The sequence below is a fragment of the Anomaloglossus baeobatrachus genome, chromosome 8 (assembly GCF_048569485.1).
Source record: "Anomaloglossus baeobatrachus isolate aAnoBae1 chromosome 8, aAnoBae1.hap1, whole genome shotgun sequence".
Classification (NCBI taxonomy): Eukaryota; Metazoa; Chordata; class Amphibia; order Anura; family Aromobatidae; genus Anomaloglossus; species Anomaloglossus baeobatrachus.
Window position 1 is genome coordinate 25168979 of NC_134360.1, and position 14027 is coordinate 25183005.

Here is a 14027-nt window from a genome sequence, read left to right on the forward strand (position 1 = left end):
CAATGTTTTTGCTACTGAGGGTAAAACATGTGTTCTTTACTAATTTGAACATGCTGATTCCAAATATGAACTCAGAATTTGCACAGCACGTCCAGATTTTGAGTTATACTTAGAAAAGGCCATACGCCTATTCAGGCATTGTTGAAGATATTCTTACACACATTCGTTGACCTCCCCGGACCTATGGGCTTATGCTAGAGTTGGGTTGTAGACATTTTCCAGATCAATGGAGACTGTTCATAGACTCTAGTAAAGCAAGCTTGAAAGCTGTTCTGTTGCACAATGGCAATGAAAAGCCATCTGTCCCCATTGCACATGCGGTTGGAATGAAAGAGACCTATGCTTCTATGCAGATCATTCTGAAATTGATTAAATATTCAGAACATCAATGGAACATTTGTGCTGACCTCAAAGTTGTTGCACTAGTCCTTGGTTTGCAGTTAGGTTACACTAAGCATATGTGCTTTCTGTGCCTATGGAACAGTCGAGATGACAACAACCATTATAAAATTAAACGGTGGCCCAATAGAGATGAACATAAGATTGGTAAGCACAATGTTCAACACGAATCACTTGTCGATCCACTTAAAGTTTATCTTCCACCTCTTCACATTAAACTAGGACTAATGAAAAATTTTGTAGTAGCAATGGATCGTCAAGGGAATGGATTTAAATATCTGAAGGAAAAGTTTAGTGCATTGAAAACTGAGGCCAAACTCAAAGCGGGAATCTTTATTGGTCCTGAAATCCACCAACTAATCCACGATGAAATCTTCAAGAAAGAACTCACCCCACTTGAACTAACTGCATGGGATGCATTTATATTAGTAGTTCAAAACTTCCTTGGAAACGAAAGAGCAGAAAACTATGCTGAACTAATAGACAATATGCTTCAAGCATACGAAATGCATGGTGCCCAAATGTCATTGAAAATGCATTTCCTACATTCACATCTTGACTTCTTTCCTCCAAATATGGGTAATGTCAGTGATGAACATGGTGAGAGATTCCACCAGGACATTTCTACTATGGAAAAAAGATACCCAGGTCGCTTTAACCCCAACATGATGGGCGATTACTGCTGGTTTTTGCAACGGGCCACTAGGATCACTCACAAGCGCAAAAGCAAGTGCCTGAATCACTTTTAAAAGTACTCTGCTGAGTTCAAGGCGATTTCTTAAGCTACTATAAGTGATTTTTAAGTTTTTTGGTTTATTTACCTATACTTCTTTTTCAATAAAAATGATAATACATGTTGTGAAACTGTGGGACATAACGATTCTGTATCTTTATTAATTGCTTATTTTAATTTTCACAAAAATTGGAATAACTTAATATCCTGACGTGCTACAAACAAACTAACTTCAGATTTGGATTCAGCGCATTCGATTTAGTATAGCGCACATGTTTTTTGCCAAGTAGCAGACAAAAAGTGTTTATTTGTTGTGCTGTGAATCAGAGTAATGATGACGATGATGAAACCCGCTATTAAAGGAGCAATAAAGAAAAAAAAAAAAAGTTACCATCAGTCACGTGTGCGTAAAAGTTTCTGGAGTTTCTCTGAACTGTAGAAATAAGAGATAAAGTAGTAATTTTTGGGGGTTGGAATATTTTGCTAGACGTTTTGTCAACCTCAAATAGCTGATAAGAGTAAACAACAAATGTAATTCACAATGGAAAAACATAAGTGCTGTAAAGATGTTTCCACGACCAAAAGCTCCACCGATCCCGAGAACAGGCTCCAATATGCCACGTTTGCGCCATACGCAATCCACCTCTACAATCATCGTCTATGAGACCAGAGAAGATAATTGAGTGATATACTGAGAAATCTTGGGCAGTCACATAGACAAAGAATAGAGCCGTAGTGGTAGCATTCAGACATCCAATTTTCTTGTACAATTGCTATCTGTGGTTTTCGCACTTAGATGTCACACTGGCTGTGAGAGGGCACCCAGCCAGTGCCACAACACAAAGGGAACAACAAGGATAAGTACAAAGAAAGGACCTAACAATAGGGAGAAGGAGATAAAGTCAACCCTAAAGGCCCAGTCACACACAACGACTTACCAGCGATCCCGAAAACGATGCGACCTGATAGGGATCGCAGGTAGGTCGCTGGTAGATCGCAGGTGAGATGTCACACAGTCAGATCTTACCAGCGATGCAGGAACGATACAGGTCACAGTAGCGACCTGTATAATGATCTCAGCAGTCACTGTGACCTTGTCACACAGTATCAAACACAGCGATGTGTCCTGCCCAGCAGGACATCGCCTTTGAAGAAAATGGCCTGGACCATTCAGCAACGACTAGAGATTTCACAGCAGGGGCCTGATCGCTGGTAGGTGTCACACATAACAAGATCGCTAACGGGATCGCTACTGCGTCACGGAAACCGTGACTCAGCTGCGATCTCGCTAGCGATCTCGTTATGTGTGACAGTACCTTAACACTCACTTGAGTCTGATCCCTGCACTCCTTAAATTCACTAGATTGATCTTTTCCCCATGGGCTGCCACGTGTCCAAAGCTTCGCTGGCCCTAAACTCAACCTGACTAGTGTGAAGACAATAGTCTCACTACTGCAATGAAACAACATGAAGAAGGTAAAACAATCAGGTGGATAAACACACAACAAATAGTACTCTTCAACTTCTTCAGCAGTAAACTTCTCAGCTGGAACAGAAACAAACACCTCAGTTTCTCCAGAGAAATGTTCTTTCAAAGAAGTCAGTACAAAAGAACTATAACCAGCATGGAGTGAAGCCAGGGGTGGGTAATATTGCGAAAGGGAGTGATGATACAATGCTTCCACTGTGATTAAGGCTATGGGTATTCTCAGCCAGAAGGGACAGGGTCCTTAACCACTTTAGCATCAAATGAAAGTGAATCCACACCAATACAAGATAACAGTCAAGTGGGCTCCACAAAGGACATGCGATCAATCTCAAGTATTGAGACCTCCGGAGATAACTGAGTGATATATTGAGAAATCTTGGGCCATCCCATAGACAATGAATGAATAAAGTGGTAATGCACATTCTTGGCCACCGTTCCATTCAAATTGAGTACTTCTCAATTACAGCAATCATTAAGCTATGGAGTTTGGCAGATGACTATTAAGACCCCCATACACACTAGACTTACATTGGCTGAACCAACCAATATTGACTTTTTTTACGGCCTCAGAAAACAATTTTTGGTATTATTAAGAGTGGGACATTTACACTAATAAAACCTATGCACTATATGCAAGTGCTGCCCAAAATTAGAAAGAGGTCCTGCAAAACACCCTGGAAGGCATGTAAAGGAAGGCCTCAGAAAATGTATTTTCCCATTATTAAGAGTGGGTCTCCTATACTAGTAAAGCCTTTGCATTATGTGGAAGGGCTGCCAAAAATTAGGAGGTAATGCACTACATTCTGGAAGACACGTAAAGGAGGCCTCAGCATACCATTTTTTCCCACTATGAAGGAGTGGGAAAGCCTATGCACTAAGGGCAAAGGCTGAAAAACATTTACCACTGGAGTATGTATATATATATATATATATATATATATATATATTAAAAAGTATTTTCGATGTAGGCTTTTAAAAATTATGAAGGAGGGCATCATTCACATCCTTGAAAAATTAAGAGCGATGGTCGCATGGTCACCCTGTTTATATGGTGAAGGAGAATACATAGTTACATAGTTACTTAGGTTGAAAAAAGACCTAGGTCCATCTAGTTCAACCTTACTCCACCAGTTCTACATTTGGTCACTAAATCATTTCTAACCAACAATGTTTTGTGTACTGAGGAAATCATCCAGCCCTTCTATAAAAGCTGTTATAGTATCTGCCATTACTACCTCTTGTGGTCGGCATTCCACAGTCTGACTGCTCTAACTGTAAAGAACCCTTTCCTATTTAGCTGTCGGAATCGCTTTTCTTCCACTCGCAGTGAGTGCGCCCTGGTCCTTAGGGCATCATTCACACCCTTGAAAAATTAAGAGCGATGGTCGCATGATCACCCTGTTTATATGGTGAAGGAGAAGGAGAACACGAAAAACAAGAAGTCATAAACTTTATATTCTTGTCTGGATGGAAAGGGGTGCATGGGCATACACCAGAAAAAAAGGAAAAGGCCTTGTTCATCTTGATTAGAGTCAGTCTGTCAGCATTTTCAGTTGACATGTGGATGCGCCTATCAGTTATTATGCACTAAAAACCCGTTTAGTCAAACGCTATCAGGGCAGGTAGGCAGGCCAGCACCTCTAAGGCGTAGAGGGACAGCTCATGTCACTTGTCCGGCTTGGATACCCAATAGTTGTACAACAGAGAGGACGCTGGTAAGGTCGGCTAGGTACTCTTTCACTATGTTGCAAATTTTTTTCCTCCTTCTCAGAGTACCGGCGCATCAGAACCTGGGTGCTGGGAGAGTCTCATTAAACTGCACCAGACCTTTGACAGTGTTCCCCTGCCTTTGTTGGACCTGGTGTGTGTCTCCCTCCTCTCTCCTCCTTGGTTGACCAAGGAAGCATAACCCCAAACGCCAGCATTGTGAGATAGGAGTTCATGTTTTTGATACTTCCATAGTGTGCTGTTTGCTTTTATGTGTATATATACATTATATATACAGTATATATTTATTGTATATGTATAGATATCAGTATCTCTCTCTCTATATATACTGTATATAATATATATGTGATGCCCTGGCCTGTCGGGTCATCTCGGGGGTACCGTGCAGTCTGCCCTTCTGCGTGGTGCCTGCTCCTCCTTGGTTACGGGTCCTGTTTCTTTGGTGTATATACAAATCCTGAGGCACACTCTGCACCACACCCACCAAACACCCATTGGGCAGCCTGAGGGGAATAGGGCCGCCCAGATGGAGGGATGGTAGAAGTAGGGCCAGAAGTGTCAGTTGTAGTCAGAGAGTGTTAGTGAGCAGTGACAGGTCACGCTGCGGAGCTGGGCTCCTGTACCCGTCCCAGGTGCCGGATGTTGGCCTGGCCTGGAAGGAGCTGGAACCCCGGTCGCAGGGGGTAGTGGCAAGGGGCACGGCACTGCCATGGAGGGCTGTTCAGCAGCCTTGTGCAACAACCGGGCAGGGGCCAGGGCACAATGGGGTACGCGGACCCTAGGCTGGGAAGTAGCTTTATGCAGCCCAGTAATTCACCCGACGAGGACTGAATCTTCATGAACCGCTCTCCACCCGCTCCAAAATCGGGGTACTAGCGCATCGAGAGGGATAGGACTTCCCAAAACCGTCCAGAAAATCCCAAGCGTGAACCCTGAGAGCAAGCTCACCCTGCTAGCCATGCAGGTGAGCGGGACCCAAGTAGTTTTAAATGAAAGGGATCCACCAAGTGTAAACACAGTGCCAAGGGACAAGGCTTCAGACCAACCAGCAATGCCAAAAGGGCACAGACCCAGCGTGTTCGAACTAAAGCTACAGGCCATTCAAGACTTTGGTTTACCCGGTGTCAGTGTCAGCATCTCTGGACTGTGTGAGTACGTTGTGCCCCTTTGCCTCCAACGGGTCCCCACTCTGCCATCACCGATCCCCGGGACACCTTCCCCTACCCATGGAGGGGTTAACATCACCAGCTGCTATTCCATCGCTCACGGATGCTCCCTCTCTCTCCCAAACGCAGCAGCGGTGGTATTCCGCTTTACCACGACCTGCGGGTGGCGTCACGAACACTATCCAATCCACCCATCATCCCCCCTTTTCTAAATACCTTTCTTCTACCCCCCTTTTCATTTCGAGCATCCGCGCGACCCCGCCTCGGGTCCGGAGACCCCTTGAGCCACTGCGGATCTGGATACGAGCAGCCCTTCGGCTGTCGCGGGGGCGGCACATATATACATATATATATATATATATACATATATATATGTATATATGTGTATACACATATACATATATATATATATATGTGTATAAATGAATACACATGGAACCATATATGGCCTGGCAGTGATGTCACAATATCAGTGTTCTATAGAGTGATTATGTCATACAGGTGATGATGTCACAATTGGAACACATGATAAAAAGCCCTGCGCGCGCCACAATTCTCTCTGAGGGTGTTAGAGTTAGTGGAGTTTGGATTTTGTTTTGCATTTCTGTTGAGCAAAATGTCTAAAAATATGCGCAAACGTCGCTTTATTATTGATCCTGATACAGAGAACAGCGGTAGCAATGACCAGGTGAGCGGTGACTCCGATATATTAACCATACTATGGGCCCTATTCGTCGTTTATCGGTTTTTAGGTCACTTTTCTATATTTTTTATCTTGTATTTAATTATATTTTTTGCTTCCAAACTCATCAACATGGTGATGAATTTGGAAGAATGGATCAGGCCCTATGTGTTCGGCAATAATAGTCTTGTAAGTTTCCTCTGTTGCACCCCAGCTCCAATCCTTATACCATATACAAAATTTGGTACATTTTAAAATTGACCCTTGCTAATGAGACATTTTGGTTAAACGTTTATAGAAATTGGAAGCAAAAATTATTTTATTTTTTAATTCTTTTTTTTTTATACAGTTACAGGTCAAGAAAAAATGCCGCACAGTTTCTGCGTCCGACACAGAGGACGACAACGGTGATGAGAATCTCCATCAGGTGAGCGCTCGCTTCTCTCCAGCGCGGTCGCTCTGTTACGCCGCATTATGTGATTATACCGCTATATCGTTGCTGCTTCTTTATTATACATTTTTGTGTCTTTGTGTTTCTTTTCTTCAGTCTCATCTACTTATTCCGAGGTCTCAGAGGAGCCTTGATGGAGGAGATGTCGGCTCTGTTCCTCAACAGCCATACATAGAGTCAGGTCTGTAACAAAGAATCTAGAAGGATCATAAAATCCTTCAAAGAAATTAGACTTTTTGTTGATTAGGAAAACTAAACGACAAAAAAATAAATGACGATTTTTGTTTTTTTTTCTCCAGAGCCCCATGCTCCCCAAGTCTGCTTTGTGCAGGAGGAGACAGCGAGGTAATGTATTCCTGTATATCCGTATTATCTGGGTTATGTTCATTTTATCCGGTCACTAGGTGGCGCTGTTATTGTCTACAGGTCGTGTGCGCTCTCAATATATGTATTTTTGATGTTTTTTTTCCCCAGGAAACAGAAGTGTCCCATCAATTACTGTATCCTGAGAGATCTGTCTTCTCCCACATCCAAATACGTCACCAGCTTCCATAAGAACAAGGAGGAGCTGAAGAGACGTCTGTACAAGTTTTTTAACCGGACCGTGTTTGAGAACCAGGTATACCACACAGCCCAGTGTAGGGGGTACGGGGGTGACGGGATAGGGCTAGGATCAGTGTGTCCTGTATATATTGTATATACCTCTATATTCAGTATATATAGCGCAATATGAGGGATAGTGAGTTAAAGAGCAAGATTAGTTTATCCAGTGTATATATAGTATATATTGTATATACCCCTATATTCTGTAGGTATAGGGTGATATAGGGGGATAGTGAACAGAGGGTTAGAGCTAGGGATAGTGTATCTAGTATATATTGTATATACCTCAATATTCTGTATGTATAGGGCGATATCGGGAATAATGGATGAAGGGTTAGAGCTAGGGTTAGTGTATCCAGTATGTATGGTATATAGCCCTATATTCTGTAGGTTTAGGGTTATAGGGGAATAGTGAATGGAGGGTTAGCACTACGGATAGTGTATCCAGTATATATTGTGTATACCTCTATATTCTGTATGTATAGGGTGATATAGGGGGATAGTGAACAGAGGGTTAGAGCTAGGGATAGTGTATCTAGTATATATTGTATATACCTCAATATTCTGTATGTATAGGGCGATATCGGGAATAATGGATGAAGGGTTAGAGCTAGGGATAGTGTATCTAGTATATATTGTGTATACCTCTATATTCTGTATGTATAGGGTGATATAGGGAATATTGGGTGAAGGGTTAGATCTAGGGTTAGTGTATCCATTATTTATGGTATATACCTCTATATTTTGTAGGTATAGGGTTATAGGGGAATAGTGAACGGAGGATTAGAGTGCAGGTTAGTGTATCTATTATGTATGGTATATAGCCCTATATTCTGTAGGTATAGGGTTATAGGGAAATAGTGAACGAAGAGTTAGAGCTAGGGATAGTGTATACATTATGTATGGTCTATAGCTCTATATTCTGTAGGTATAGGTTTATAGGGATATAGTGAAAAGAGGGTAAGTGTGCCCCGTGTATATACCGTAGTATATACTGCTCTATACTAAATTATCTCTTTCCTACCTCCGTAGCTTCCTGCAGATGTGGACATCAGCTGGAATAAAAGGCTGAGAGTAACAGCTGGCCGCACCGGCGGTTTCACGATGAAGAACGGGGAGCGCCACGCCTTCATTGAGATATCAGATAAAATCTGCGATTCTGCAGGTAGGACTCACATCGGGCACAATTTATAGATTATCTGTGGTGAAATCTTCCGTACGTCTTTACTGATTGTAATTATTTGCTGCTTTCTCCTCAGATCGACTTCGAGACACATTGATACATGAGATGTGTCATGTTGCCTGCTGGATCATTGATGGCAATGGAATATTTGCCCATCACCAGCTATGGGAGCAATATTGTGGGAAGGTGGCACAGATCCACCCGGATCTCCCGCGCATTACTGAATTTCACAATTGGGAGATCCACTACCCAGTGATGTATGAATGCTCTGGCTGCCAGAACAGGTAAGATCGCATAAACTATGGACATGGAGGGGGGGAAATATTCTTGTATGTTTCTGTAAATGTGTTCATGGCTTTAGGTTTCTACAATGAAAGGGGCTCTGTCATTGATTTTGATGTGTTTGGACCTTTTGGATCAGTCTTTAATACAAGCTTTGTCTCCCACCATAGATTTGGACGTTGGACAGATTCTCTCGATACTGAGAAGTTTGGCTGCTACTACTGTGACAGCGATATGGTCCTTGTAACGTAACCCAAACCTGAGAAGATCAATCAGCCAGAACATGGCAGTAGATGGATGAAGTCATCCAGAAGACCAGAACATGGCAATAGATGGATGAAGTCATCCAGAAGACCAGAACATGGCAGTAGATGGATGAAGTCATCCAGAAGACCAGAACATGGCAGTAGATGGATGAAGTCATCTAGAAGACCAGAACATGGCAATAGATGGATGAAGTCATCCAGAAGACCAGAACATGGCAGTAGATGGATAAAGTCATCCAGAAGACCAGAACATGGCAATAGATGGATGAAGTCATCCAGAAGACCGGTGGAAAGTCATATCTTAGTCTTCCACCATAATGGCGTCTTCTTGCCATCTCTTGGGCGGCACGGTGACTCAGTGGTAAGCACTGGTGTCTGCATGGAGTTTGTATATTCTCGCCGTGTCTGCGTGGGTTTCCTCCGGGTTCTCCCACACTCCAAAAATATACTGATAGATTGCAGATAGTACTTGTAACCCAAGCCTGAGAAGATCCATCACTGACCAACCAAGATGGCAGCACATGGATGAAGTCATCAAGAAGACAGGTGGAAAGTCACATCTTAGTCTTCCACCATAATGGCATCTTCTCGCAATCTCTTGGGCGGCACGGTGGCTCAGTGGTAAGCACTGATGTCTGTATGGAGTTTGTATGTTCTCCCCGTGTCTGCGTGGGTTTCTTCCGGGTACTCCGGCTTCCTCCCACACTCCAAAATATACTGATAGGTTACAGATAGTTCTTGTAACCCAAGCCTGAGAAGATCCATCACTGACCATCCAAGATGGCAGCACATGGATGAAGTCATCCAGAAGACAGGTGGAAAGTCACATCTCAGTCTTTCACCATAATGGCATCTTCTTGCCATCTCTTGGGCGGCACGGTGGCTCAGTGGTTAGCACTGGTGTCTGCATGGAGTTTGTATGTTCTCCCCGTGTCTGCGTGGGTTTCCTCCGGGTACTCCGGTTTCCTCCCACATTAAAAAAATATACTGATAGGAAATTTGGCAACTTCTAATATGAATGATGGTCATCCCTTTACAGCGCCGCAGAACATGTTGGTGTTATAATATCAAGCGGGAATAAATGAATCATCAATAAAATGTCAAACTCATTTATTGTTTCTTGGTGTCAGTCATTCAGTGTACACATCTTTTTACAGAAAAAATGGGACCCATAGAAACATGAGCTAAACTAGAAGAGTCAAAGAGGTTCTGCAGCAGTTGACGTGTGTATTATAACATATTGCTCAGAGTCCAAACTGCTGCTACATCTGAAAATAGAAAATCAGAACTTCAGTGAAAACCTGAAGACACTTCTTTAGTATCAAACTGCCCCAGCCATAGGCTTTCTAGCCCAAAACCTGGGACAAGATGGAGTCTGTCCTCTCCCTCAGCACTAGCTCCTCCCCCCAAGGCCTAATCCCAACTGCGAACTGTCAGAAGCCCTGCAGTCTGTTGCCAGGCAACCTATCTTATACCATACCCTCATACACATATTTTACCTTATGTATTATACTATATCACTATACATTACTATGCAGGAACATATTACACTTTACATCACATCATATTACACATTATATCAACATTTTTTACCTCAGGGATTTTACCTGACTCTGGGCGCCATTATTTAAAGAACTTACTGCCGACATCTTCAGAATGGCCCGTGCCTCTCTGCACGCCCACCCGCTACACAGAACCTCACTGCCTGTCCACCGCACAGAGCCTCGCTGTCCGCCCGCCACACAGAGCCTCACTGCCCGCCCGCCACACAGAACCTCACTGCCCGCCCGCCACACAGAACCTCACTGCCTGCCCACCGCACAGAGCCTCGCTGTCCGCCCGCCACACAGAGCCTCACTGCCCGCCCACCACACAGAGCCTCACTGCCCGCCCGCCACACAGAACCTCACTGCCTGCCCACCGCACAGAGCCTCGCTGTCCGCCCGCCACACAGAGCCTCACTGCCCGCCCGCCACACAGAACCTCACTGCCCGCCCATCACACAGAGCCTCGCGGCCCACACACCACACAGAGCCTCGCTGCACGCTAGCTGCACCGAGCCTCACTGCCCACCCACCACACAGAGCCTCGCTGCTTTCCCACCGCACAGCGCCTCCCTGCCCGCCCACCACACAGAGCCTCACTGCTCGCCTGCCGCACCAAGCCTCAATGCCCGCCCACCACACAGAGCCTCGGTGCTCGCCTGTCACACAGCGCCTCGCTGCCCGCCCACCACACACAGCCTCACTGCCCGCCCGCCACACAGAACCTCACTGCCTGCCCACCGCACAGAGCCTCGCTGTCCGCCCGCCACACAGAGCCTCACTGCCCGCCCACCACACAGAGCCTCGCGGTCCACACACCACACAGAGCCTCGCTGCCCGCCAGCTGCACCGAGCCTCACTGCCCACCCACCACACAGAGCCTCGCTGCTTTCCCACCGCACAGCGCCTCCCTGCCCGCCCACCACACAGAGCCTCGTTGCTCGCCTGCTGCACCAAGCCTCGCTGCCCGCCCACCACACAGAGCCTCACTGCTTGCTTGCCGCACAGAGCCTCACTGCCCACCAACCGTACAGAGCTTTGCTGCCCACTAGCCGCACAGAACAGCACCGCAGAGAGCAGCACAGCACACAGCATTGTCCTGCCTCCTGTGACCCCTGTCCACCACCCCCTGTTAAGCTACATTCGGATTTTAAGACGCACCCCTCATTTTCTTCCCAAATTTTTGGAGGAAAAGTGTGTCTTATAATCTCAAAAATACGGTACATAGAACATGTCTACATAAGCCGCCTTCATCAATTCCCCAAAACTTATTCTCCCGGAATAAATTCAGATTATAGAGCCGAAAATAAGTTCAGCATCGAAAACTCCCAAATTATTACAGAATCAGATTAGATCCCAGAATTAATAAAGACCCCAGACCAGACCACCAAAGGTTAAAACTGCAGGAATAGCCAAAGGATTCATAATAACTTGCTGATCAGCGGAGATCTCAGGGGACTTGGCTATCTCGGGCTGTCCCATAGACAATGAAAAGAGTGGAGGGGCACATCTACTGCCACCAATCTACTGACCTACTAATTGGACTCTTGTCAATCAGTAAATTATCCTCTTTTCTTTGATTGGTCACTGTCATGGAAAAATTATATATCCATGAGATATCTCTCTGAAGGGACAAACATACATTTACCCTTATGCATTGAAGACATGGGATCAGTTGTAACTGATGAGTAGAGATGAGCGAACTTTGTATGAAAAAGTTTGCAAATCTCAAATTTGGCACAAGCCTTGCCCATTCGGATTCCCAAACACTTTTCTCAAAATTGGCAAAATTTGGACTTTGTTGGGCAACTCTTCACATTTGCACTAATGCTTTTCTTCTACCTTATTATGACTTTGGCTAGAATAGTGGTGCTGTATGATGAGTTGGGGGAAGGTGTTTGATGAGAAGATTATTTACCAAGCCTCGCGCGCGTGACTATCACACTGCTTCTGGGTCTGCTCATTGCATCTCATGCATATGCACTGCTTCCTCCACCCACCGTCGGTGAAAGCGTCTGTAATTGGTTGCAGTCATACTGCGTGGCTATCACACTGCTTCTGGGTCTGCTCATTACATCTCATGCATATTCATTACTTTCCCCGCCCACCTCCTGTGAGAGTGTCTGTGATTGGTTGCAGTCAGACAGCCAGCGTGCCGGTGTCTCTGAATGGATGCTCTCACAGAGGCTGTCTGGGTCCCCTATTGGAATGTAAAAATAAATAAATTAAAAAAAGAAGGGCCAAATTTCTGCACCAAATCTGCATCTCCTGGAAAAAACCTCGTTGCGATTTGATGCAGGTTTTATTTTGCCAGGAGATGCAGTATTGGGGCAGGAATTTGGTGAATAAATGCCAGCCCCAAATCTGCATCTCGTCAAAAAACCCGCTGTTTTCTGCCACAAGATGCAGGTCTCATTGAACTCAATGAGTTCACCTGAGGTGAGGTTACTGAGTTCAATGAGTTCACCTGAGGTGAGTTTACCTGAGGTCACAGGTGGGGTACCATGGGAAACCCCCAGCTGTTACCGCAAGTAACCTCAGTAACATTACCACTAGTTGGATGGTTATGTTCTTTAATGTACTTGCACACTGCGACTTCATTAATGTAGCAGAGCCTGGATTTTCAATGGACCTCGTGTGGATTAAGTCGGACCTGGGTGTTTTAGGGGTTAATAAATTAAAGAAAGATTTTTTTTTAATAAAGGATTTTCTGTGTTTTGTGTTTATTTCTTTCCCCTTAATGGGGGGGTTTCTTAGACTCCTATCTATTACTAATCCAGGGTTTAGTGGCAACTGGGATTTTTGACAAATCAATGCTTCATTAACTCTTCATATTATCCCAATTGCCACCACACTAAGGCAATCAGGATGAGGCAGGTAAAGTGTCGGAATTGTTGCATCTAAGGCGGGCTTTGCACACCACGACATCGCAGCTGTGATGTCGGTGGAGTCAAATCGAAAGTGATGCACATCCGGCGTCGCAGTCGATATCGTAGTGTGTAAATCCTTTTTGATACAATTAACGAGCACAAAAACGTCCAAATCGTATGATCGGTGTAGAGTCGGTCATTTCCATAATTTGGGAAGGACCGATGTTACGATGTTGTTCTCGTTCCAGCGGCAGCACACATCGCTGTGTGTGAAGCCGCAGGAGTAAGGAGCATCACCTTACCTGCGTCCTGCGGCTCATGCCGGCTATGCGGAAGGATGGAGGTGGGCGGGATGTTTACGTCCTGCTCATCTCCGCCCCTCCGCTTCTATTGACTGCCTGCCGTGTGACGTCGCTATGACGCCGCACGACCCACCCCCTTAATAAGAGGTGGTTCGCCGGCCAGAGCGACGTCGCAGGGCAGGTGAGTGCATGTGAAGCTGCCGTATCGATAATGTTCGCTACGGCAGTTATCACCATGATATCGCAGCTGCGACAGGGGCAGGGACTATCGCGCTCGGCATCACAGCATCGGCTTGCGATGTCGTAGTATGCAAAGCACCCCTAATTGA

At 45.0% G+C, this 14027-nt stretch overlaps 1 protein-coding gene across 1 annotated transcript; it reads left to right on the forward strand.

Annotated features, from left to right (window-relative positions):
- The first annotated feature begins 6122 nt into the window (after positions 1–6122).
- On the forward strand, positions 6123–9005 carry LOC142249099 (germ cell nuclear acidic protein-like). Its single transcript, XM_075320691.1, has 8 exons — positions 6123–6203; positions 6547–6624; positions 6745–6829; positions 6948–6993; positions 7123–7267; positions 8284–8416; positions 8511–8718; positions 8887–9005. Exons 1-8 carry the CDS (start codon positions 6132–6134, stop codon positions 8966–8968), a joined length of 849 nt encoding a protein of 282 aa, XP_075176806.1. The 5' UTR covers positions 6123–6131; the 3' UTR covers positions 8969–9005.
- Positions 9006–14027: the final 5022 nt, after the last annotated feature.

Coding starts and splice junctions, on each gene's coding strand:
- LOC142249099 (XM_075320691.1), top strand. CDS start 6,132: ATGTCTAAAAATATGCGCAAACGTCGCTTTATTATTGATCCTGATACA. Junction 6,830..6,947: donor ACAGCCATACATAGAGTCAG/GTCTGTAACAAA, acceptor TTTTTTCTCCAG/AGCCCCATGCTCCCCAAGTC. Junction 8,719..8,886: donor TGCTCTGGCTGCCAGAACAG/GTAAGATCGCAT, acceptor CTCCCACCATAG/ATTTGGACGTTGGACAGATT.